Source organism: Vulpes vulpes, chromosome 2 (assembly GCF_048418805.1).
Source record: "Vulpes vulpes isolate BD-2025 chromosome 2, VulVul3, whole genome shotgun sequence".
Classification (NCBI taxonomy): domain Eukaryota; kingdom Metazoa; phylum Chordata; class Mammalia; order Carnivora; family Canidae; genus Vulpes; species Vulpes vulpes.
In genome coordinates, this window is record NC_132781.1 from 148,370,809 (window position 1) to 148,397,664 (window position 26,856).

General features: G+C 40.6%; 2 protein-coding genes across 5 annotated transcripts in view; one reads left to right on the forward strand and one right to left on the reverse strand.

The window, feature by feature from the left end:
* The window catches only part of ZBTB8OS (zinc finger and BTB domain containing 8 opposite strand), an 87,167-nt gene that overhangs the window by 48,633 nt on the left and 11,678 nt on the right, over window positions 1-26,856 (forward strand). The window contains exons 6-8 of one of the 3 annotated variants that reach the window (XM_072750375.1): window positions 2,227-2,328; window positions 4,408-4,512; window positions 8,452-8,700. In XM_072750375.1, the coding sequence (XP_072606476.1) occupies window positions 2,227-2,328; window positions 4,408-4,468 (163 nt within the window). In that variant the 3' untranslated portion in view covers window positions 4,469-4,512; window positions 8,452-8,700. Of the gene's footprint in view, window positions 1-2,226; window positions 2,329-4,407; window positions 4,513-8,451; window positions 8,701-26,856 lie in introns of those variants that run through there. The other 2 variants (XM_072750376.1, XM_072750379.1) reach the window with 2 other exon arrangements.
* ZBTB8A (zinc finger and BTB domain containing 8A) overlaps window positions 1-26,856 on the reverse strand; it is a 69,344-nt gene that overhangs the window by 15,100 nt on the left and 27,388 nt on the right. The gene's annotated exons all lie outside the window — the stretch shown is intronic.

A 26,856-nucleotide genomic window follows, 5' to 3' on the forward strand; every position in this document is an offset into this window, starting at 1 on the left:
AAGGACTTAATACAAAAAACAGAAAGACGCTGCTGTTGGTATAACAGAAGGGTAGGCCAGCTTAGACTGGGGTGGAGAGGGTTAGGGATAACTCTCTGAGAAGTAACATTTAAACTGGGATATCAAAGGCGAACAGGAATTAGCTGGGTGAGGAATGAGGGAAAGACTACAGATTCCAACAAAACGATGATCTAGAAAGGGCTGAAACTCTCCTGCCACAAATCTCTAGAGATGCTGGCTAAAATATAACCGAACGTTTTATTATTTTTTAAAATTTTACTTAGTTAACATACAGTGCAGTAGAGTTTCTGGAGTAGAATTCAGTGCTGCATCACTTACAAACAACACCCAGTGCTCATCATATTGCATGCCCTCCTAATCCCCATCACCCATCCTGCCCATCCCCCACCCACATCCCTCCATCAACCCTATTTGTTCTCTATTGTTAAGTCTCTTATGGCTTGCCTCCATTTTTTTTTCTTTTACCCCTTAAAATATAACCAAACTGTGTTTTAAATGTATGGTCTTGTAAGAAAATGAGAAATCCCTAGGTGCCAGCAGTGAAGGAGCAGAGCCAGAGCAGCAATACGGGACTTGGGTTTTCATCAGTAACAAGTTGGAATCCTCTAAAGGCTAAAACCTTAAAGAAGAAAGATAGTAAAAAAAAGAAGAAGAAGAAAGAAGAAGAAGAAGAAGAAGAAGAAGAAGAAGAAGAAGAAGAAGAAGAAGAAAGAAAGAAAGAGAAAGAAAGAAAGAAAGAAAGAAAGAAAGAAAGAAAGAAAGAAAGAAAGAAAGAGAAGAAAGTAAACTTTGCCCCTAAATCCTGGGAAAAACAATCTTGCGAGGCTTTTGTTGGGAAAAGGAAAAAAAAAGTACCTAAGTGAGATATCAAACCCAAGGTTGTGCTTTTTGAGGTTCTGAATCCAAATTTATTTTACCTGTTTGATGTGGGAAACCTCAAAGTGAAAATTTAATGTGGAAATTAGTCCTGGGCTTCTGTGGGTTACACAGAAGCAAATGCAAAACTGCTCAGGAGGAGTGCTCTCAGGACCCAAGGCAGGTAGGAAAAAAAAATCTCTGCTTACACTGAACTCCAAATCATTCCTCTTTATAAAAATGGATCATTTTCAATATCATACCATCATTATGTCTACTATCTTCTAACTTTTTAAAAAAATTATTTATATATTATTTAAAAGATTTTATTTATTTGACAAAGAGAGAAAGAGCACAAGCAGGGGGAGTAACAGCCCAATGTCGGGGTCGATCCCACAATCGGGGCTCGATCCCACAATCCTGAGATCATGACCTGAGCCAACAGATTAGAAAGAGTTTTGGTTTGTTCTTTTCATTTCCTGTTTGCTTCTCCCATTCTCTTTCTATCAGTTTCATCCCCATCCATCAAAATCATTTTCAAAAAATATCATTAGTGGAGTGCCTGGGTGGCTCAGTCAGTTAAATGTCTGCCTTTGGCTCAGGTCGTGATCCCTGGGTCCTGCTTCTCCTTCTCCGTCTGCTTGCTGCTCCCCCTGCTTATGCTCACGCTCTCTGTCAAATAAATAAAATCTTAAAAAAAAAAAATCATTAGTAACTTGCATGTCAAATCCAACAGTCATTTCTTTGTCTTCATTTTACTGATGCAGTGGGTCATTCTCTTGATCCTAAAACACTTTCTTCACTTGGTGCCAGGACGCCACTCCTCCATGTTCTTCTCCCATCGGCTGGCCGCTCCTTCTCAGTCCTTTGCCGGTTTTTCATTTTCCTAAGCTCTAAGTGCTAGGGGATTCATGGTATCCTACCCCAAAATATGGCACCTTGGCACACTGAATATTTTGAACTGAAGAACTTTGAGAAAACAGCAGAAGCAGAAAGGTAACTTTGATACCCCCTCCCTTTCCCCCTACAACTAAAATAACCCCTAACCCTCCTTATACCCAGAGGAAAGAGCATCCTTATCTCAGAAGACAAAGGGACGCTAAAAAGAATCTGAACAAACTGGCTGAGCTGAGCTTCCCTGTTTACTAAATTTATCTCCTACTACTTAACCTACCTTACTCCTCCACGACTGCTGGCGCTTCATTGAACCTAGCATAGAAATATCCTTAGGTCTATTTCTTCCTCGGATCTTCATTTCCTTATGAAGGCTTCTGTGTTGTGTAGAACTTATGTTAAGTAAATTTGTATGCATGTCTCATGTCAATTTGTCTTTGTTGGTTTAATTTCCAGACCCAGCCAGGAAGAAGGTCAAGGAAAAATCTTCCTCCCCTACAACTGGAATGCCCCAGGCCTCAGGGCTGGGACCTCTTCTCTACTTACACCATTCCCTAGGTGAGTCCATCTAGTCTCATAGTTTCAAATACCATCTTTGAGCTTATGACCCACAAAAAAAAAGCTTCCAAAGGCTCCCCATCCAACCTCAAAGTTCTTACGACCTCAAAGGCCCTACATGATGTGCATCCTCCCCATCCAGGTATCTCTCTGCCCTCGTCTCTTCTGCTCGATCCCTCCAACACTGCATTCTAGCTACAAAGACCTCTGCTCATTCCTGAACATTCAAGGCCTGTTCCTACTGTGCAGTCTTTATCCTTGCTACTCCTTCTGCTTGGGAATTCTTCTCCCAGATATTCACATTGCTCACATTCTCACATTTTCAGGTCCCTGTTCAAATGTCACCTTATCAGAGAGCTTTCCTTTACCATCCTATCTAATCACACCCTCCCATTCTTTATCCTCTTACTTATTTGCTATTTTCTCCTACTAGAATTTAAAGTAGGAGAGCTGAGACTGCCTACTTATGTATTCCCAGCTCCTTGAGCAGCACTTGAGCACATGATAATGCTCAATCGGTATTGTTGAACATGCATCAAACACATTTTTTTAAAAGATTTTATTTAGGGGGATCCTTGGGTGGCGCAGCGGTTTGGCACCTGCCTTTGGCCCAGGGCGCGATCCTGGAGACCCGGGATCGAATCCCACGTCGGGCTCCCGGTGCATGGAGCCTGCTTCTCCCTCTGCCTGTGTCTCTGCCTCTCTCTCTCTCTCTCTCTCTCTCTCTGTGTGACTATCATAAATAAATAAAATCTTAAAAAAAGATTTTATTTATTTATTCACGAGAGACACAGAGAGAGACAGAGAGAGGCGGAGGCAAAGGTAGAGGGAGAAGCAGGCTCCATGCTGGGAGTCTGACATGGGACTCGATCCTGGGTCTCCAGGATCATGCCCTGGGCTGAAGGCGGCGCTAAACCACTGAGCCACCCAGGCTGCCCTGCATCAAACATATTAAAACATACAAGGACACTGTTGTTGTTGTTTTGTTGTTGTTGTTGTTGACACTGTTCTTTATAAAGAAGAATCAGCATATAGAATAGGAGAATCAGAACACCAACAGTTTTAGAAAATAGAATAAAAATCTAATAGACCATGAAGTAAGTATGTTTAAGATGGCCGAAGAGATAAAAGATATAAAGAGTAGCATATGGTTATGAGTATAAATGCTAGAGCCAGGTAGCTGGATTTGGAATTATGGCTCTACCACTTAATAGCTGTGTGAACCGGGGCAATTTATTTAACTTCTGTATTCATTTCCTTATCTGTAAAATGGAACAAAAAATAGCTCTTATTTCATAGGATTATTTTTTTTTAATTTTTTTAATTTTTATTTATTTATGATAGTCACAGAGAGAGAGAGGCAGACACACAGGCAGAGGGAGAAGCAGGCTCCATGCACCAGGAGCCCGACATGGGACTCGATCCCGGGTCTCCAGGATCGAGCCCTGGGCCAAAGGCAGGCGCCAAACTGCTGTGCCACCCAGGGATCCCATTTCATAGGATTATTGTGAGGACTGAATGAGCTGATGTACACACAGCACTCAAAACTAGATGTTGGGCATGCAGTAAGTACTTCATAAATGTTAGCCATTCTCCTTTTACTTTGTTTTACTATTATCCACAAGAAAAGAAACTGGGGGGGGGGGCGGGGAGAGAAGAGGCAGGTTTGAGGAGGAACCAAATGGGCTTAATATATGAAAGATATAATTAGTGAAATTAAAACACTTCATGTTGTAAGATGGCTACCTCATCTCCAGCCTGATAGCCACATTCCTGGCAGGAAGAATTGACAAGACAAAAGACAATTACCAACCCAGCTTGTCTTCTTTCTTCTTTTTTTTTTTTTTTTTTAAGATTTTTATTTATTTATTCATGAGAGACACCGAGAGAGAGAGAAAGAGAGAGAGAGAGAGAGAGAGAGAGAGAGGCAGAGACACAGGCAGAGGGAGGGAGAAGCGGGCTCCCCCTAGGGAGCCCGATGTGGGACTCGATCCCGGATTCCCGAGATCACACCCAAGACAAAGGCAGACGCTCAAACGCTAAGCCACCCAGGCGTCCCTTGTTTTCTTTTTTGATCAGGGGAAAAAGAAAAGTTTTCCTGGATGCCTCACCCAGGGGACTTACACTTGCAACAGAATGACCAGACCATGTTACCTGATATTTAAGTGTATACTGCCACTAATGGTATGTATCGATTACCACTTCTCATTTTGTCAGTACTTACTATTATTAGGCTTTTTAATTTTGCCAATCTTACAAGTATACAATGGTATATCATTTTTTATTTGTGTGGGTTAAACAATTAATGTCTATTGACCGTGATCAGCAAGTTGCTTGCTCATTACAATGTTGCTAACCAATACTGTACAAAAATTAACTACAAAAAATAATGTGATACAGTAAGTATTTATCTCACAAGCCTGTGGGTTGGCTGATTTAGGCTGGACTTGTTAGGACAGCTCTGCTGATCTTGCCTGGGCCCACTTACATACCTAGGAGTTAGCTGATGGAGGCAGCTTGTCCAGGGTGGTTGTGTTTCTACATGATCTCATATCTTCCTCGTGGGACCAGTTGGCTGGCCTGACCAATTTCTTCCCATGACAATACCAAAAGCACAAAAGACCAAGTGGAAATACATGAAGCCTCTTAGGCTTAGGCTTGTGACTGGTACACCATCACATCTACCCTACTGTAATAATCTTAAGCAAATCACATGGCCAAATGTGAAGTCAAGAAAGAAGAAACACCTGTTCTGTTAGTGGGAAGAACTGTGATGTCACACAACAAAGGGTGTGATATTGGCAGGGGGTGATGAATAAGGGCAATTCTGTTATCCTTTCTTATTTTTTTAAAAGATTTTATTTATTTATTCATGAAAGACAGAGAGAGAGAGAGATATTGGCAGAGACATAGGCAGAGGGAGAAGCAAGTTCCATGCAGGAAGCCCAATGTGGAACTCGATCCCGGACTCCGGGATCATGCCCTGAGCTAAAAGCAGATGCTCACCTGCTGAGCCACCCAGGGTCCCTGTAAGTATCCTTTAAATATCCAACAAATAGGGCAGTCCGGGTGGCTCCACGGTTTAGGGCCGCCTTTGGCTCAGGGCATGATCCTGGATTCCAGGATGGAATCCCACGTTGGGCATCCTGCATGGAGCCTGTTTCTCCCTCTGCCTGTGTTTCTGCCTCTCTCTCTGTGTATCTTTCATGAATAAATAAAATATTTTTAAAAATAAAAACAAAGTTGTTTCTCACTTTTAGAGCTTTAATCCACTGTTTTGCATATGGTATTCTAATTTTTTTATGTGGATAGTCAATTTTTCTGGCACTGTTTATTGAACAATGTATCCTTTCCCCACTAATCTGCAATGCTATCTGTTATACATCTAGCTTACATAAATTCATGGATCTACCCCTTCAATTCAGTCAATTTGTCTATCTCTGCATCAATACTTCATAGTATTAATTACCAAACTTTATTTATTTTTTTTTTAATTACCAAACTTTAAAATGTATTCCTACACCTAGTTCTTCAAGTAACATTAAAAAAAAATCTAATTATCTCCTTCTTCTTCCATATAAATATATTAGAATAAGCTTATCAAGCTTCACTAAAGAGAAAAAATATACCCTATAGGTATTTATTTTGGAATTGAATGTATAGATTTATTTATGGGAAGATTCATATCTTTAGATATTGAATCTTACCATCCATGAACATGGTATAATTCTCCCTTTATTTAGGAATTCCTGCATATTCTTCAGTAATGTTTCCTTATTTTCTTTATTAAGATCTTGCATAATTTTGTCAAATTTATTTCCAACTGCTCATTGGCTGAATAGAAATGATCCTAAAATGCCACCATGAAGAATGATGTCTAGGACAGGTGTTTGATGGGTATCCTTTTGTTTCCAATTTGCTAAAAGTATTTATCATAAATGAGTGCTAAATTTTTTAAAATGCTTATTTGGTATTTATGTTTCTTCCTTCTTAATCTGTATATTTGTTTCCTGGGGCTACTGTAATAAAGTATATAAACTGGGTGACAACACAACTGAAATTTATTGTCTCAGAGTCTGGACGCTAGATATCTGAAATCATGGTGTCAGCAGGGCCATGCTTTCTTTGAGACCAGCGGGAGAGGAATCCTTTGCTTCTTGCATCTGGTGGCTCCAGGCATTCTTTGGTTTGTACAGCAAAACCCCAATCTTTGTCTCCGTCTTCACATGGCTGCCTTCTCTGTGTGTCTGTGTCTTCATAAGGAGCTCTCTACTTGTATCTTCACAATGTCTTCTTATAAGGACACTAGTCATTTTGCACAGCCATTTTTTTTTTTTTTTAAAGTAAGCTCTAGACCTGATGTGGGGCTTAAACTCACGATCTGAGATCAGGAGTCACATGCTCTACTGACTGAGCCAGCCAGGAGCCCCAGGACACTAGTAACTGACTTAAGGGTCCACCCTACTCCAATATGACCTCATCTTAACTAATTACATCTTCAACAACCCTATTTCCAAATAAGGTACCGTAGGTTAGCACTTCAAAATATCTTTTGGGGGGGAACACAATTCAACCCACAACAGTCTGTTAAAATAATACGTTAAATTTTTTGGGTGTTGAATGATCTCTGCATTCCTAGAATACTCTAACCCTGTCTTTACCTTTGTTTTTATACTTACTCAGAGACTGAAAAGACAAATGTTCTGCTTTTTCAATTCTCCAATAATGTGAGGTTGAAGTAATAGTGGATTGAATCTTGTTCCCTCAAAATTCATGTTTACCTAGAATCTCAGAATGTGACCTTATTTGGAAACAGGGTCTTTGCAGAAAGAATTAGTTAAGATGAGGTCACTGGAGTACATCCAGTGAGCCCTACAGCCAATGGCTGGTGTCTTTATAAGAAAAGGAGAGGAAAAAAAAAAAAAAAAAAGGAAAGGAAAGAAGAAAAAAATCCTGGTGAAATTACAGTTGGGAGACTACAGTCACACAACTGCTGGTCAAAAAATACCTGGAGTCCCCAGAAGCTAGAAGGTTTCTCCTCTAGAGCCTTCAGAGGGGACATGGCCCTGCCAACACCTTGATTTCTGACTTCTAGCCTCCAGAACTGAGAGAATAAATTCCAGTTGTTTCAAGCAACCCAGGTTAAGGTACTTTGTTATAACAGCCCTTAAGAGCAAATACAAGCTGCATAAAACTGCCAATATTTAACAGTTTTGACCAATAAAAATAGTAATTTCATATGGTTGACCTAAAATCTTGATTCAAAATGAATTGGTAAAAGGGAAAAATATTTATTTCTGTATTAACAGAAGAAGCTGTAGCTATTTAAAAACTGTTGTTTTTTTTTGTTTTTGTTTTTGTTTTAAGATTCTATTTATTGGATCCCTGGGTGGCGCAGCGGTTTGGCGCCTGTCTTTGGCCCAGGGCGCGATCCTGGAGACCCGGAATCGAATCCCACATCGGGCTCCTGGTGCATGGAGCCTGCTTCTCCCTCTGCCTGTGTCTCTGCCTCTCTCTCTCTCTGTGACTATCATAAATAAATAAAAACATTAAAAAAAAAAAGATTCTATTTATTTATTCATTCTCTCATGAATACAGAGACACACAGAGAGATGCAGACACAGGCAGAGGGAGAAGTAGGCTTCCTGCAGGGAGCCTGATATGGAACTTGATCCCAGGACCCAGGATCATGACCTGAGCCAAAGGTAGATGCTCAACCACTGAGCCACCCAGGTGCCCCTATTTAAAAGCTGTTATTTTCATTCTTTTGGTGGATGTTTTAGTTTATCAGCCTGTTATACAATTTCCCTTTTGTTGACTATTCTATTCTGACTCCCCTCTCTTCACACTCAATACTTTTTTTTCTGGTAATTGGTCCACAACTTTTTTTTTTTTTTTTTTTTTTTAATTTATGATAGTCAGAGAGAGAGAGAGAGAGAGAGAGAGAGGCAGAGACATAGCCAGAGGGAGAAGCAGGCTCCATGCACCGGGAGCCCGATGTGGGATTCGATCCCGGGTCTCCAGGATCGCGCCCTGGGCCAAAGGCAGGCGCCAAACCGCTGCGCCACCCAGGGATCCCATGGTCCACAACTTTTAAGAGGATCATCCCTTCACCTCTTTCAGGTCCTATGGTTTGGGGGATACTGAACTGACTCATCCCTCCAAAGGCCAACCTGTGATCTAGACCTGACAAATCAGAGCAATGCATTCCCACAGCCAGCTATTGGCTTGGGGATGGATGGACTGAACAAGGCAAACAAAAGAGGTTCAGTTGACATGAACCTAGCACTTTTACTGGAGCAACTGGAAAAGAGCACTTCTCTGAGGATGAAAGCCGGGAACTAGACATTGTGGATGTACTGCCACCATGACAGCACCTACATGAGAAAGGACCAACCCTGAGGAAAGAAGAGCAGAGAAAGAGAAAGGCCTGATTCTCCTGACATCATTTTGTTCCCTAGACTGGTGATTTTTTTTTTTTTTTTTTTCTGTAAAAGGCCAGGCAGGAAATATTTTAGGGCTTGGAGCTATGAGATTATTAGTTGTAATAAATATTTATTTTGGACTTCGCCTATGGTTCCTGGCTCAGAGTTCCCCAAATGCCTTGTAATTTCCTAAGCAATAAGAGCACTAGGAGCATCTTTTGTTCTAATGTTTGGTCTTTCATCCATAGTTCCTGAAATCACTTCAGAGCCATAAAGTTGCCATGTGTGTCTTGTTATTCACAGTAAGTCCCATTCAACCACAGCTGAGTTTTTGTTAATGTCCTTAAGATGCAGGGGCGGGGGTGGGGCGTGCCAGGGAAACCAACCATTAGACTCAATTTATTAGAATAGAGGGTTGGAACTTTCAGCTCCTCCCCACAACCTCTGAAGGGAGGAGGAGCTGGAGGTTGAATCAGTCACCAGTGGCCAATGATTTAATCAATCATGCCTATGTAATGAAGCCCCCCAAAAAACCCCAAAAGGGGACGCCTGGGTGGCTTAGCGGTTGAGTGTCTGCCTTTGGCTCGGGGAGTGATCCCGGGGCCCCAGGATTTAGTCCCGAGTCAGACTTCCTGCATGGAGTCTACTTCTCCTTCTGCCTATGTCTCTGCCTCTCTCTTTCTGCATCTCTCATGAATAAATAAATAAAATCTAAAACAAAACAAAACAAACAAAAGGACAGGGTTTTGAGAGCTTCCAGCCTGGTAAACTAGAATACATCCACTTTTATGGCCCCGGCCTCATACTCCATGGGTCTGGAGTTCCCATATTTGGGACCTTACCCTATGTATCTCTTCATCTGCCTGTTCATTTGTATCTTTTATTATCCTTCATAATAAACTGGTGATCTAGTGAGTAAATTGGTTTCCTTAGTTCTGTGAGCCACTCCAGCAAACTAATCGAACCCAAGGCGGGGGGGGGAGGGGTCCTCTGATTTATGGTCAGTCAGAAGCACAGGTGACAACCTGGACCAGTGATGGGCATATCCAGTGGAGGCAGGCTTGTAGGACTGAGCCCTTAACCTGTGAATCTGATGCCATCTCAATGTAGATAGTGTCAGAAGTGAGTTGAATTTGTGTTGGAGAATTGCTTGATTTTGCAGGAAAAACACACATCACAGTGGGCCAGATGTCTCTCTCACCTCCTCAGCTTCACCACTATATTACTCAATTCTCCACAGTAGCACGAAAGCAGCCACAGACAATAGGAGAAGCAATGGGTATGATAGTGTCCCAATAAAGCTTTATTCACAAAAACAGCCACAGGCTGCCTTTTACCAACCCCAGCCCTAGTCCCAGCCATGCCTTCAGCTGTATCCATCCTTGGACTTTTCACTTACCTGACCCAATAAATGTCATTTTTCTTAAGCCAATATGAGTTGGCTTTCCTTTTACTTGTAGCCAGAGAATCCCAGTTTATAAGTTATTTCTAAGATTCTGAATTCTTTGATAATTTTCATCTAATTATTAGTGTAACTTTTCTTTAAAATTTACTCCTAACTATGAAAGGAATCAAAGTTGGTTTCATAGAGGAATGATGAATTGATGCCCAAGACATTGCCAGTGCTTTTTCAGACATGAGAGTGCTATAAAAACACTAACTCTATTCTTAAAAATTTTAGTGAAAAGTTAATTCCTTGGGGGGGGGGATGGAACTTTTTTTTTTTAGTTTAAATTTCAATAAGAATTTGCTTTCCAGGCAATTAAGTGAGCATCAGTATTGTTAAGTGTTGCAAACAGTAGTCACTGTGTGCAAATTTAAGCAGCCTGAGAGTTGATAGGGAGTGAGATGATATGTTTAATCGTGAAAACAAAGTGGGAAATTATCTCCTGACTGGAGAGACCTGAGCACCATCTTTGGGAAGCAGAAGGAGAAACAGAGGGCCTCTGAAGGAGAAGGTTGAGGCTTGGGGAAATGGCCAGCGGCAGACCGTGTCAAAGGGCAGTCACAAGACTACTCCCTAAAGTGAAATACCCACTGGCAGCTGGATCCTCAGTGTCAGATACTCCAGACCCAAAAAGCAAGCTATAATTCCAAGATAGGATTAAGAATAAGTTTAAGAGGCTTAATGAAAAGACTTCGATAGATAAAAGGGAAAAGGTAAATCCCATGCATGTGGACACACACAGAGAACCACGATGACCAGGTAACAGACACATGGCAAGGAGAGCAAGACAACAAATGAAAGTGGCCTCATGGTATGCAGCAGGAGTACTGGCTGAGTGGAGGTCCTGTTTGCCAAAACAGAAAAGTCTAAGGGAGGAACCCGTGGGGGCTGGTCTCTGCCCCTCAAGTTTGGACAAGTTTCACGTGTCCTGTTAACCATCCAACAAGAGATAGAGGGTGGGAGGCTGGATATATGAGTAGAGTTGAGGAGATAGGTCCAACCTGGGGATGTGAGACTGGGAATCAGCATTTAGATGGTATTTAAAGTCATGAGACTAGATGTGATTATCAAAGGAGGCAGGCCACAAAGAATAGAGGTGAGCTCCTGGCCTTCTGACATTGAGGGAACAGAGGGATGAGGATCATGCAAAGATACCAGGGGAAAACCAGAAAGTCAGGAAGACATCCTGGAAGTGAAGAAAGCATTTCAAGGAGAAGGGGTGATCAGCTGTGTTTGCTTTGGTAAGACAGGGACTAGGAGTCAACCACTGGATACATCAGTGGTGTGTGTGTTGGGGGGCAGGGAGGTGCATGTGCACACCCGCATTCTGTGTGGGTTTCAGGGAGAATGGGATGAGAAGAACAAAGACACACAATTCTTCACAGAATTTTGCTGTAAAGGGAAAGAATAAGGAGGACAGTGTTGTGGTCAGCGCTGAAGAAGAATTTGAATATTCTGGAAAGAAAAAAGTACCTGAAGAAATAAATTTCCAGATAAAGCAGGGAGGAATGAGATTTAAGAAGACACTAAAATAGTTAGCATCGGAAAGGATTAGTGAGGGGTAGGAGGAGAGGGGACCTTTTTCTTTGCAAAAGGAAGAGAGAACAAAGAAGTGTACCTATCTCTAAGGAGATGATATCAGAGTTCATTTCAGATGCCTTTGATACTCTAAGTAAAATAGCATTATTTGTGAAAATGATGAGGATATGGGAAATACAGTAGAATTACAGTAGTTAATATAAAACTGTGTATCTGATGGGGTGCCTGGGTAGCTCAGTCTGCCTCTTGATTTCAGCCCAGGTCGTAATCTCAGGGTCATGAAATTGAGCCCCAAGTTGGGTCCACGCTCAGTGTGGAGTCTGCTTGAGATTCTCTCTCTCCCTCTGCCCCTCCCTGCTGTGCTCTCTCTCTCCAAAATAAAAAAAAGAAATAAAATCTTTAAAAGAAATTGTGCATCTGATTTTTGGTCCACTCTAATTTATACTTTGCACCTAAATCACAAGATTAAAGTGTAACAGCATAAGCTCAGCTTACAGCATAGTGATACCCAGTAAATATTTAAGGGATTTCTCCTGGGAAACTGCTTCATTGGTAGACTACAGCCATTGACAGGCAGGACAAGCTGCCATTTTTCTTTAACCCCCCCATCTATGGCTGAAGAAGTTTGTTCTTTGCCCTTGTAAAAAAGCAGGGCCCTTATAACTAAGGCAATTGATTTTGGTTTCTGTACAGGTTATTCACCTATTGTTTTTAAGCCCTCAAACTGTGTTTTGAGACTCTGTTCTGCTCTGATGGGGCTGAGAGGCTGCAAACTACATTACCCAGGATCTCTCATCAGCTGGCTTCCTGTAGGATATGGAATATGGGATGCAGAGGACCAGAACAAGAGGGAAACTTGCTGCTCTAGCTCTCTCACTTGCTGGTGGTTGCTGTAGTAGCAGCAGGGTGGCATGATTTTGGACACAGCAGCTCAGACAGATGCAGAATCTTTCTGGTGGTCCCAGCTCTGATCAGAGTGGTACCTCTTCCACAGATCCAGGACTGACTGTCTCCAAAAGTGTAACAGGAGGTACATGCTCATTGGCTCCAGCTTCCAGGGGCATTAGCAGTCTATGATCTCTGAGTATCATTCCCTTCTTTTTGTTCCTCCAGCCCCCATCCTCATCTGTGCTTTTCCACATCTTCCCACACCTGTATCATTTCCAGTACTAAATTATCTTTGTCTGGAATATCCAGAATGGCTTTTGTTTTCTGTATAGGACTCTTACTATATAATCTTAGTAACAGAAAATGTCTCAGGAAATGGACTTTTCCAAATAGGGTTTTGGGATTGGTTTGCTGACTGTTTTGAGCTCAAAGAGAATGATGGCCTTATTGTCACCGAAGAATGGAAATGTTGGCAATAGAGGTCATGTGGTAGCATTATGGTTACTTATCAACATTTGCTTAAGGTGAAGTCCTACTGAAAGCAACAGCAACACTCTGGGTGATGCGGGGAAGGAGCTGCTGTATTTTACCACGATATTAGTAATGATGATTACAAGGACTCATCCTCATCAGGTGAGTTGTTTTTGTCTGTACTAGGGAACTTACAGGAAGGCAATGATAAACTCCCAAGTTTTAAAGTCAGCTCAAGTCACCATTAGAAAACCAGAGAACCTTAACAGTTGCCCTAAAGGAAACTCTGTGAAGCCACAGGATAGCTAGAGCTAAAACCTAGATACTAATTGTAATTGTGTGGGTTGTAAAATTCCAGCATGAGTTGATTTTACATCTGACCAAGTGTCTTATGTGATGGGCATTGATTGTGAAAGAGAGCCTGAGATTGGGAATGGGAACATTTGAATAGATTCAGATGATCTGAGAAACTTGAGCCCTACAATCCCACGAGTCTCCTCCTTGCCAGGGAGCAGTATCTCCTTTGTCTGAGAAGACTAGCCTTCCCTCGCTTGAAGACTCTTTAATAACACACCTGAGGCAATGACCTTGCAAGGGGATGCCAATTTTCCTCCAGACACACTTTACCACCCCTCATTGCCACCAGACCATAGCCAGAATCAGCATTTCCCAGGGGGATAATGAAAAAGTATCACGTGGGAGGAGATAATTTATACATAAAATATTGCAAGACTTCCTAATTCACCTTGGCACAAACATGGGAATATGTTTTGTAATGGATTCTGAGGTATACGATGTTGCAACAGGCTGGATTTATTCATACAGGTATACTTACCAGAGATTGTGGATTTTATGTGTTACTTCAGATACTTGGGAATGGTTCTAAAAATCTGTTTCATGGGCAGACCACAACTTGAACTCAAGGGTGGACTATATTCAGTGAAGTTGGGAAGCTAGAACTTCTGGCCTAATGTGGAGGACAAAACCCAGATGTCCAGAGGATACTTCCTTCACTAAGATATTGTGGCTGTCACCTATAGAATGGAAATGACACAAAGGGAGATATCTTCACTGAAATGGGGATGATGAGGTCCCAGAGTGACAAAGGCCAAGTGACAGTAGTTAAATGCCAGAGACAATGTGTATGCAATTACCATATACACAGCAGGGGTGGATCTTTGATGAGGCTAGTTGATCATGTTGTCTCTAGGAATTATCTAGATGAACAGCTTACTAACACATTAAATTGATCTATATAACCAAAACATCCAACCAACCAACAAAACAAAAAAAATTTTAGGTCTCTTGAGCAAGACTATGACCTGGTTTACCAATATTGGAGCAAGATAGCCTGTCATATATAATTCAGACCTAAACTAATTTACAGAATTGGATTGATTGATTATTATTTTAAAAATATTTTATTTATTTATTTGAGAGAGTGTGTGGGTGGGTGAGAAGGAGAGGGAGAGAAAATCTGAAGCAGACTCTATACTGAGCACAGAGCCCAATGTGGCGTTCAATCCCACAACTGGTAGATCATGACCTGAGCCGAAACCAAAAGTCAGACACTTAGCTGACTGAGCCACCTAGGTGCCCCCAGACCTGGATTTATTGAACCTTTAATTGAGGAAGGATACTATACTACCACAAGTATATACTAGAACATTTTCTTCATGTCTTCCTCAAAGAGACTTGAAATACTGTCCTAGTAAGTCATTACTAAATTAATGTAAATGAAAGCATGTACTTAGATGGCTAAAGACTAGGAAAGTAAAAATATCTAGATTTTCCAGGGATTGCCAGATATTAGTTCTGAGTTGGTGTTAATCCCTGGGTACCTTAACACCACTGTGACCCACCAGTCAAGGGAGGGGCTTATCCAGGTCAATTGATAAATGGGATTCTGGTCTGAGTTGATCTGACCTATGGTTATTTCTATACTTTCTAAAGTACAGTTCCCAAAAGTCCCACCTAGCAACTGGAAGAAGCCCCACATTTACTCCCTGATCATGGTGTGAGGGCTATTACAGTAAGAAGGAACAAATATAAATTCTTCACTTCCTCTCCCTACCAGTATAAACTAAAACCAATATTGCATCTCTGAGGGATATGCAGAGATTAGTGCCACGAGCAAAGGCCTCAAAGATGTTACAGTGGTGATTCCTATCACTTCTGCATTTAATTCCCCATTTGGCCTCTACAGAAAGTAGAAGGGTCTTGGAGACTGACTGTAGATCACAGTGTCCTTAATCAATGAATAATTCTAATTATAGCAGTTTTCTAGATGTGATCTTTACATTGGAACAAATCAACATAGTAGCCAACATCTGGAATACAGCCATTGGCTTGGAGAAATGTTTTTGTCTCTATATGAATCAGCAAGAAACATGAGCAGCAGTTTGCTTTTACCCATCATGGACATCACACATTGATGATATCATGCTGACTGGACATAATGAGCAGAACGCAGAAACTATCCTAGATACTTAGTAAGATCAATGCATGGCAGAAGGTAGGAGACAAAGACCATGAAGATTGAGGGTCCTGCCTCCTTGTTGAAATTTTTAGAGGGGGGGTTGTCACACGATCTGGGACAAGTTGAGATTAGCCCATGATAAAGTGAAAGACAAACTGTTGTACTTTATGCTACTCACCATAAAAAATAAGTTGTAGGAATCTTTTGGTTCAGAAGCAACACTACAGGGACTCCTGGGTGGCTCAGCAGTTAAGAATCTGCCTTTGGCCCCAAGCATGATCCTGGAGTCCTGGGATCGAGTCCCGCATTGGGCTCCCTGCATGGAGCCTGCTTCTCCCTCTGCCTATCTCTCTGTGTCTCTCATGAATAAATAAATAAAAGAAGAAGAAGAAGAAGAAGGAGAAGGAGAAGGAGAAGGAGAAGGAGAAGGAGAAGGAGAAGGAGAAGGAGAAGGAAGAAGGAAGAAGGAAGAAGGAAGAAGGAAGAAGAAGATCTACACCTCATTTGGGTGCTATTCCAACCTATATACTGAGGAACTCATAAGATGGTGAGTTTTAATTGTGGCCCAGAGCAAGAAAAGATTCTGCAGAAGGTTCTAGATGTGCAAGTTGCTCTGCTACAGTGCAAGTTGTTCTACTACACTGGCCTTAGGAGTGGTGTTAGAGGTCTGTGATAAACAGGGGATGCTGTATGGAGCCTATGATCAGCCTCAATAGGAGAATTAGAGCCCTTAGAGAAAATCTGAGAGAAAATTCAGTACTTCTTGTATTAGGGTTCTCCAGAGAAACAGAACCAATGGAAGGCATATATATATGATTTATTCTAAGGAATTGGTTCAAATGATTCTGGAGGAAAATAAGTCCAAAAATCTGCAGTTGGCAAGTTGGAGACCCAGGGGAGCTGACAGTGTAGTTTCAGTCCAAGACTGAAGGTCTGAGAATTAGAACCAATGGAGTGAGCTCCAGTTCAAAGACTGGCAGGCTTGAGACCCAGACAGAGCCAATGTTTCAGTTTGATCCAAAGGTAGGAAAAAAATAATGTCCCAGCTCAAGGCAGTCAGGAAGGAGGAAATACTCTCTTCCTTGGTGGGAGGATCAGCCTTTTGTTCTATTTGGGTCTTCAACTGATTGGATGAGCCCACCCATATTAGGGAGGGCAATCTGCTTTACTATCAGTTGAAACTTAAATGCATTCAAAATCATTCTCAGAAACACGCAGAATAACATTTGATCAAATTACTGAGTACACTGTAGACCAGCCAAGCTGACACATAAAATTAACCATCATACCTCTCCAGCAGATAACTATTCTCCTTTTGCAAAAGAGCTTTTGTGGCATGCCACCAGGTCCTCTTATGCTTGACCAGGGACATCAGGTGGCTATGCCTGAGTTGCCTATCATGGGTGTTACTGATGCACCAAATTGTACACGTGGGCATGTGCAGCAGCATTCCATCATCAAGGTAAAATGTTATGTACAAGTTTGGACCAAACAGGTCCTGAACCTACAAGTAAGTTCATGAGCAGGGGGCACATGCCACAGCTCCTACTCCTAGTATACTGCTGCCTTTCCTCCTCTCACACATATGGTTGTTGAGTTCTCTAAACTAGCTGACTGAGGAAGAAGAAATTAATGTCTGATTTACAGATGGTTCTGCACAATATACTGGCAGCAGCTGGGAGTGGATGGTAGAAGCATCACAGCTCCAATCAAGAGTGTCCCCAAAAGATACTGGTAAAGGAAATCTCCCCAGTGAGCATCTGATTGTCCACTCTGCATGGACAAAGAGATAGAAGAAATAGACAACAGGCATAAATTTTACCTTGATCCGTGAACAATGGCTAACAAGTTGGCCAAACAATCAAGGATATAGGAAGAACTGGATAGAAGGACTGGTGGCCATGTGAGGAAGAGGTATGTGCAGAAAAGGCAGGGGAATATACCTCTTGGAGTGGCCACAGTGTATAAAGTCTTAGTGCTCAAGTGAATATTTAATAAAGGGTACCCACTACAGAGGAGTCTTTCAGAAGTCAGGTGGACAAGATGACCTGTTCTGTGGCTGTCAGCCAGCCTCTTCCCTGGCTACCATGAAGCCTGCCATCTACTCTGGCACCTAGAAGCAGCTCACCTGATAAAATGGTAGAATAACCAATGGAATACTCCGATATGACCCCATTTGAGAGATGATACCCCGAGAAATAGGGGTGCTATATGCTTGTAACCACAGACCAATATATAATGCTATTTTTTCCATAATTACAATATTTAATTTTAGAAATCAAGGATTGGGGCATCCCCGGTGGCGCAGCTGTTTAGCGCCCCCTGCAGCCCGGAGTTTGATCCTGGGGACTCTGGATCGAGTCCCACATGGGGCTCCCTGCATGGAGCCTGCTTCTCCCTCTGCCTGTGCCTCTGCCCCTGTCTCTCTCTCTGTGTGTGTCTCTATGAATAAATAAATAAAATCTTTTAAAAAAATAGAAATCAAGGATTGGAAGTGTTTTCACTTTGGCCTCTAATAACTCACTTATAGAATTTTTACTTCTGGTACCTGACAAGGTCTTAGCTCCCAAGATAGGAATACTTCTCACAAAGAAACATCAGATAATTCCATTTAAAAAGCTTTTTTAAGGGAGACAGGGGCAGAGGGAGAGAGAAACAGAATCTTAAGCAAGCTCCATGCCCAGTGTGGAGCCTGATTCAGGGCTCCATCTCACAACCCTGACATTATGACCCAAATAGAAATCAAGAGTTGGATGCTTAAGCAACTGAGCCACCTAGGTGTCCTGATTGCATTAATTTTTTAAAAAAGATTTTATTTATTTATTCATGAGAGACACAGAAAGAGAGGCAGAGACAGAAGTAGGCTCCCTGCAGGGAGCCTGATGTGGGACTCAATCTCAGGACTCCAGGATCACGACCTGAACTGAAGGCAGATGCTCAACCCCTGAGCCAGGTGTCCCCCAATTCCATTAAATTTGATTATGACTGACCTAAAAGTGGAATTAACATCTCCCATTTTGGGAGAGGCTAAGGGTTTTTTGGGGGGAGAGGGGTACCAAGGATAGTTACATATTGTAAAGCAGATTCATGAATTTGCTTAGAATTTTTTAAATGGTGGGGTAGTGCCTTGATGGTGCAGTGGGTTGTGGTCTCAGGGTTGTGAGTTTGAGCCCCATGTCAGACTCTGTGCTCAGCAAGGAATCTGCTTAAGATGTTCCCTCTCACTCTCTGCCCCTCCAATTCATGTACGCACACACACTCTCTCTAAAAATAAATAAATAAATCTTATTTAAAAAAAAAAAAGGAATTTTAAATATGGGAAGAGTGATGTATATAGCTGCCCAGAGGGTAGACTATGCTGGATATTTACATGTTGTCTCTCCGCTCAATGCCTGCCATGCTCTACTCTCTACTGATGGAATTGCAATTCTGCAAATGACATTTCCCAGGCTTCCTTCCTTGCAGCTGGGTTCCTGTTTGATCCTATCAATAGGAAGCACTGATAGGAAATCAGTAGAAGGAAAAGAAGTTTCCTGTTTTGGGCAGTAGAAATGCAGCAATTGTCAGTGGCTGCTGGCTGTTGGATATAGTGCCATAGGGGTGGGTGATTCTGGATTCCATAGCCTTTCTATCATTTGGACTTTCCATCTCTGATAAAAGTGGCACCTCTTTGGCAGACCCAGAACTGACCACGACAGCAGCTCAACTGCCCAGCAGCCAGCACAGACTTGTGGGCTCCAGGTGAGGGGAGCTTCTGAGGTATAATTAAAATCCTTCTTGCTTTCTCTGGGCCTTCTTTTCCATTTTGCTGTTCTAGCTTTTCTTAGACTTTTGGAACTGACTTCATATACTAAATTCCCTCTCTTCGAAATATCCAGAATGGTTTCTGTTTTCCTGACTAAACCCTGACTGATAACATTTCTAGGACCAAAAACAGATAAATCAGCTGTCTAAGAAAAGGATCTATCCTGAAACTTCCCCTTCTGGACAAATGACATATTATCATTCCTCTCAGAGTCTCTCTTACTTTTAATTTCTTAGAAACAATCTTAGTCGATTAGAAACTGTGTTTATTTTTGCCCTTAACTTCTTTAGGCAAAATTTTAAACACTTACCAAAGCAGAGTAGGTAATATTAGGAATGCTTGCGTACTTAATATCCGGCTTTCACACTTACAATTTTGCTAATTTTCTGTCTTCTCTCTGCTTCGACTTTTTCCCCCCAGAATATGTAAAAATCAGATCACAGGCATGAAGTCATGTTACCTATAACCTTTCAGGTATACGTCTACACGATCCTCCTTCCATTTCTGTTATTATACTTAGACCTCTATTGTTTTTGTGTACACAGCATCCCTTTCTCTTCCTCAGCACAGGATTCCTTCCACAACTTGGTGCTGCTCATTCCTTGGCCTTGCTGATTCCATGGACACATGACCAGACTGGTCAGTCTGAGTCCTCCTTTAGAGTGTATCATGGAAGCTACAGAATGAAGCTCTTACTATATGAGGGCATGGGCCTTAACAATCATAAAAGCCTAGGACTACAAAAAGTTACCTTCCACAAGTGAGAAACCCACCTAAGAGCGATGTTAATACAGAGGAAAGCCAGACAAAACTGTTCTAGAGTCCTGATGACATTATCCTAATTCCTGGCCCCAGCAGTGTCTAAAGCCGATGTTCCTTCTAGGTTTATAGTTACGAGAGCCAGTACATTTCCTTTTCTGTTGAAATTTGAGTTTCTATAATGTGTGAACACGAATTATTTATTCCTAATTTGTGACACCATCCACGGCTGCAACTGTAGCCCATTTAAGAATACTCTATTTAGCAGAGAGAACACAATTCTATCAATGGAAACATTAATTTAATGTACTCAGAGCAATGCAGATTAACATATCACTAAAGCATAGTCTCTGGTACGGCTATGTTGCAGTTGCTTTTTCCTTTGTATCCCCCGAAGTCCTAGCATACCTGTGGGCAAAGTTTCCTCTAGCTTCATTCATTTACATAGTTGTGAATCATTTCTCTGCAGGCTACAATAACTTTATGGTACTTTCCATGATGTCAGAAGTCTTCCACCAGTCTCTAATTAACAGTTGACAAGTTTTTTGAAGGTGTTTCCCTGGCTCAAGCCACTGTAAAATACCCATTTAAAAATCTAAGGTACTGGGATCCCTGGGTGGCGCAGCGGTTTGGCGCCTGCCTTTGGCCCAGGGCGCGATCCTGGAGACCCAGGATCGAATCCCACATCAGGCTCCCGGTGCATGGAGCGTGCTTCTCCCTCTGCCTATGTCTCTGCCCCTCTCTCTCTCTGTGTGTGACTATCATAAATAAATAAAAATTAAAAAAAATAAAAATAAAAATCTAAGGTACTATCTATGTGTAACACTCTTATAGTAACTTTGGCCTTAACACTTGCATACCTGGGATAAGTCATTATGGGTTAAAATCAGTCAGCAAGCAGGTAATAATGACAAAAGGGGAGACCATGGCCTAGGAACACAAACAGATTAGAGCGCCCTCTCAAACTCAGGAACATACAATCTGCTAAATCAGCTCTCATTAGTGCTAACTATATTGAACTGCCTGGGCAGTTATTTTAAAAATGCATTAACTACAATTCAGTACTGTATCAAATTTATAAATATAAACATATTTAGAAGTGAAGAGCACTCTAATAAATTAATGCTCAAGAAGCTATGTCTATAATGAAGTTTCGTCCATGTTTAATGTAATCCAGATTCTAGTTAATAGTAGGCTTCAAAATCCCATTTCAAAATCCAGAAATTATTATATAAAAAAGATGGAATCACATGGTTAGAGACTGAGGCCTTTGCATTCTTATTGTATGGACTCAGCTTTTTCTGAGTTCATGTATGTCTCCAGAGCACAGAGAAACAAGAATACTATGCTAACAGAAAACATACTCAGGGCTATGTCATATACTTGCCAAAACAAGACACCCGGGAATATTGCTAGAGAAGCATCAGATCAATACCCAATTTTTTACTATCATGTCCTGTCAGTTAAAATCTAGTAATTCCTCTATTCTCATTTGAAACATGGTCATGGGTCATGACTTTACAACTTTTTGCTATTATAAATGATGCTGCAATGAATACCTTTGCACACAGATCTTTGAGCACTTGTGAAATAACCTGATTCCTAGAAATGGAGTTGCTGAGTGAGTACAATTTACCTTCCCAAAACATTATATCAATTTATATCTTCACCAATACTGAAGAGTATCTTTTTCCTCCAACACTTTCATTAACTCCAGATGTTCTCTCTTTATTACTATTTTTTAAGACTCTATTTATTTATTCATGAGAGACACACAGGGAGAGGCAGAGACATAGACAAAGGGAGAAGCAGACTCCTCACAGGTAGCCCAATGTGGGACTCGATCCTTAGACCCTAGGAACAGGCCCTGAGCTGAAGGCAGATACTCAACGGCTGAGCCACCTAGGTGTCGAGAGATGTTATCTCTTTAAAGTGCTTTAGTAGGGGATCCCTGGGTGGCTCAGCAGTTTAGCGCCTGCCTTTGATCCAAGGCGTGATCCTGGAGTCCCGGGATCAAGTCCCACATCAGGCTCCCTGCATGGAGCCTGCTTTTCCCTCTGCCTGTGTCTCTACCTCTCTCAATCTCTGTGTCTCTCATGAATAAATAAATAAAATCTTTATTTAAAAAAAAGTGCTTTCCATCTACCCTTAGGGAAAAATACCAGGAAAATATCCATACTATTATTTAACATTGTCCTGGAAGCACTAGCCAATGGCTTAGGCAAGATAATTGAATATAAAGTATGAATGTTGGAAATTGGAAAGGATGAAAGTTATTGTTATCACAGGTGATATGTATCTTTAAAATGCGAAAGTTAAGGGATGCCTGGGTGGCTTAGCGGTTAAGCATCTGCCTTCTGGCTCCGGGCATGATCCTGGGGTCCCAGGATCAAGTCCCACATCGGGCTACCTGCATGGAGCCTGCTTCTCCCTCTGCCTATGTCTCTGCCTTTCTCTCTCTCTGTCTCTCATAATAAATATAATATTTTTAAAAATGCAAAAGTAGGGGCACCTGGGTAGCTCAGTCAGTTGGATGTCTGACTCTTGGTCTCAGCTCAGGTCTTGATCTCGGTCATGAGTTCAAGCCCCATACTGGGCTCCAGCTCCATGCTGGGCATGAAGACTACTTTAAAAAAATGCAAAAGTTAGAAAACTATTTTCTAAAGTAAAATTCTTAGGCTTTTGCCATGTTGGAGTAACTGGTACTAGACTTGGCATTCTGCTATAAATAATTAGAAAACTGAATAAAATATGTGAAAAAATGTTTTTGACAATAAAAAAACAGGAAAAGTGGGACTATGATCTCTGAGGATCAAATGAGGTAAGCCAACCACTTTAGTCTTCTGGATTATGATACTGGATGTGGAAATCAAAAGGGGACTGAACAGGGGCACCTGATTGGCTGGCTCAGTCCAAGGAGATTGTGACTCTTGATCTCTGGGTTGGGAGTTCAAGCCCCACCATGTTGGGTGTGGAGCCTATATAAAAATAAAGAGCAGAAAAAAAAAAAAAAAAAAAAAAGAGCAGGAGGGAGCGGGAGCTAAGTTCACAAGGGCTGAGGTACCTGGAAGTTGTAGGTTAATATGTACCAGAGGGGAAAAAAAAAGAAAAGAAAAATTTTAAAATTTAAAAATTAAAAAAATATATATATATATATACCAGAGGAGACAACTACACAGGCAAGAGGGTCGATAAATCTGTTTAGCAGTATCCTAAATCTGTGCTAAACACTAATCTCCACATGTGGTGTGACACTTCAAGAGTCTGAGTAAAGAGACTAAGCAGAAAAATTCTCAGAGCTCACAGAGAATTAAGAGGCAAGTTTTGACCAGCCAGAGTAAGAACTCTTCACTGAACACTCAGGGCATTAAATAGAGACCCCAGAATAGTAATACCTTAGTAGGACTAACCTAACAGTAAAGATCATTCTAGAACTGTCCCTCAAACTCAAAAATAAGCCTTAAATCATTAATTAACTTTTTTTTTTTTTTAAGATTTTATTTATTTATTCATGAGAGACACAGAGAGAGAGGCTGAGACACAGGCAGAGGGAGAAGCAGGCTCCATGCAGGGAGCTCGATGCAGGACTCAATCCCAGGACTCCAGGATTACACCATGGGCCAAAGGCAGGCACTAAATCACTGAGTCACCCAGGAATCCCCAAATCATCAACTAACTTAACTAACTTAGCAACTTAACTAACAAACCAAAAATTCAAAAGTCTTAAAGACATGAAATTCAGACACTCAAAAACACATTTACTTTGTCCATCATTCAATCAAAAATTACTAGACATGTGAAAAAAGTCATGTTAGGATCAAAAGAAAAATTAATCAATAGACCCAGAAATGAATGCTAGACTTAGCAAAGATGTAAAAACAATTATACATACATTCAAAATGTAAAGAAAAATATGAATAATATAGAGAAATAGAAGATATAAAAAATAATAAAGCAAAATTCCTAGAAACAAAAAATACAATATCTGAAATGAAAAATTCATTAGATGGGCTTAATAATAGCAGGTTATGAAATATAGAAGAATAATCCATGAATGTGAAGACATAACAATGGATTATTTGGTGTTAAAAAAAAGGTCTGATAAAAAATGAGAAGAGCCTTAGTGACATGTGGAACAATATCAAATGATTTAATATGTTTGTAGTTGAGGTTCTGGAAAAGATGGAAGCAGAAAAATATTTGAAGAAAAGATGAGAAACAGAAATACACTATACATCAGAGGAGAAACAGAAATACACTATACAGAGGTTTGCAAACTTGCTGTAAAAGGCAAGATGGTAAATATATTAGGTTTTACAAGCTAACAGTCTCTTGCACTCAACTCTGCCACTGTAGCACAAAATATACCATAAACAACATGTAAATGAATGGCTGTGGTTTTATTTATAATAGCAAGTAGGGACCCAGACTTGACCTGAAGACTGCAGTTTGCCAGACCCTGTTATATACGAAATGGTGTGATGTGATGAGTGATAAGTAAAAGGCATACTGTGATGAGGGAAATGTATATTGTAACCCCTAGAGTAACCATCAAATGTAAAAGAGATTAAAGTAATAAGCCCAACAGTGGAGATAAAATGGACATAAAGTGGAGAATACAAAAATTACTCAACATTCTTTACTGAGGCAGAATAAGGAAATGCAGGAAAAGAAGAACAAAAACAGATGACATAAATAAAAAACAAACAGGAAGATGTTACATTTAAATCCAATTATACTGATAATTATATTAAATGCAAATATTCAGAACTTCACTTAAAAGGATTATCAGACTGGATGAAAAATGATCAAATATATGCCCATCTATAAGAAATTCACTTTAACTATAAAGATATAGATAGATGTTAAGAGTAAATAAATGTAAAAAGGACACCATGAAAACACTAATTGTAAGAGAGATGGATAGTTATATTAATACTTGACAAAGTAGACAGTTAAAAAATGTTATAATTATAAAAATATTAATTCACTGAAAAAATATAACCAAAAATATCTATGTACCAAATAACAGAGGTTCAAAATACAGAAAGCAAAATCTGGCAGCAGTGAAGAGAAATACTAAAATTCATATTTATTATTGTATATTTCAACAGTCCTCTCTCAGGAAACAGATAGAAGGAACAGATGGAAAAATCTATAAGTATATAAAACACTTGACCAACACTATCAACCATGTGTCCAAATTGACATTTACAGAACACTCTATACATAACAGCAGCAAAATACACATTCTTTTAAAGTACATTTCAAACATTTACCAAGACAGACCACAGACTTGGCCATAAAACAACTTTTAATATAGCTAAAGAACTGCAATCATATAAAGTATATTCTCTGATCATATGGAATCAAATTAGACACCAATAGCAAATGAAGATACCCCCAAATTTGGAAATTGAAGACTAAACTTCTAAATAACCTACATGTAAAGGAAATCACAAGCAATATTAGAAAATATTTTGAAGTGCATGAAAAGACAATATATCAAAACTTGTTTGCAGTTAAAGCAGTGTTTAGAGGAAAAGTATACCTTCAAATGCTTATATTAAAAAAGAAAAAAGTTCTAAAACTCAGTGAAGTTTCTACATAAGAAGCTAGAAAAAGGAGATCAAATTAAACCCAACATAAGGAGAAGGAAGAAAATTAAATAAAGACAAGATTAGAAATAAATGAAATAGAAACTGAGCAAATGAGGGACGCCTGGGTGGCTCAGCGGTTGAGCGCCTGCCTTCAGCCAGGGAGTGACCCTAGAGTCCCGGGATCAAGTCCCACGTGGGGATCCCTGCATGGGGCCTGCTCCTCCCTCTGCCTGCCTCTGCCTCTTTCTCTCTCTCTCTCTCCCTCTCTCTCATAAATAAATAAAATCTTAAAAAAAAAAAAAAAAAGAAAGAAACTGAGCAAATGAGAGAAGAAAATCAATGAAACCAAAAGCTAGTTCTCTATACCAATATCAATAAATTGATCAACAGCAATAAAACGTATCAGTATCAATGAAATTTATCAACATCTAGCATGACCAATTAATAAAAAAAGAAAAAATTCAAAATTACCAATATCAGGAATAAAAGAGGGAAACATTATTATAGATCCTACAGATATTTAAAAAAACAAAAAAGGGATCCCTGAGTGGCGCAGCGGTTTGGCGCCTGCCTTTGGCCCAGGGCGCGATCCTGGAGACCCGGGATCGAATCCCACGTCAGGCTCCCGGTGCATGGAGCCTGCTTCTCCCTCTGCCTGTGTCTCTGCCTCTCTCTCTCTCTCTGTGTGTGACTATCATAAATTTAAAAAAAAAAAAAAAATTAAAAAAATAAATAAATAAAAAAAATAAAAAAACAAAAAATAGGGACGCCTGGGTGGCTGAGCAGTTGAGCATCTGCCTTTGGCTCAGGGAGTGATCCTGGAATCCCAGATCAAGTTCCGCATCCTGCTTCCTGCTGGGAGCCTGCTTCTCCCTCTGCCTGTGTCTCTGCCTCTCTCACTCTGTGTCTCTCATGAACAAATAAATAAATCTTAATAAAAAAAATTTATGAATAGCTCTTTGCCAATAAATTCAGCAATTTAGATAAAATGAACACTTTTTAAATTAAATTTAAAAAAATTTTTAGAAAGGGAGGGGAGGACAGAGGATGAGGGAGAGAGAGAGAATCTTAAGCAGATTCCATGCCCAGCACAGAGCCCCATGTAGGGCTCAATC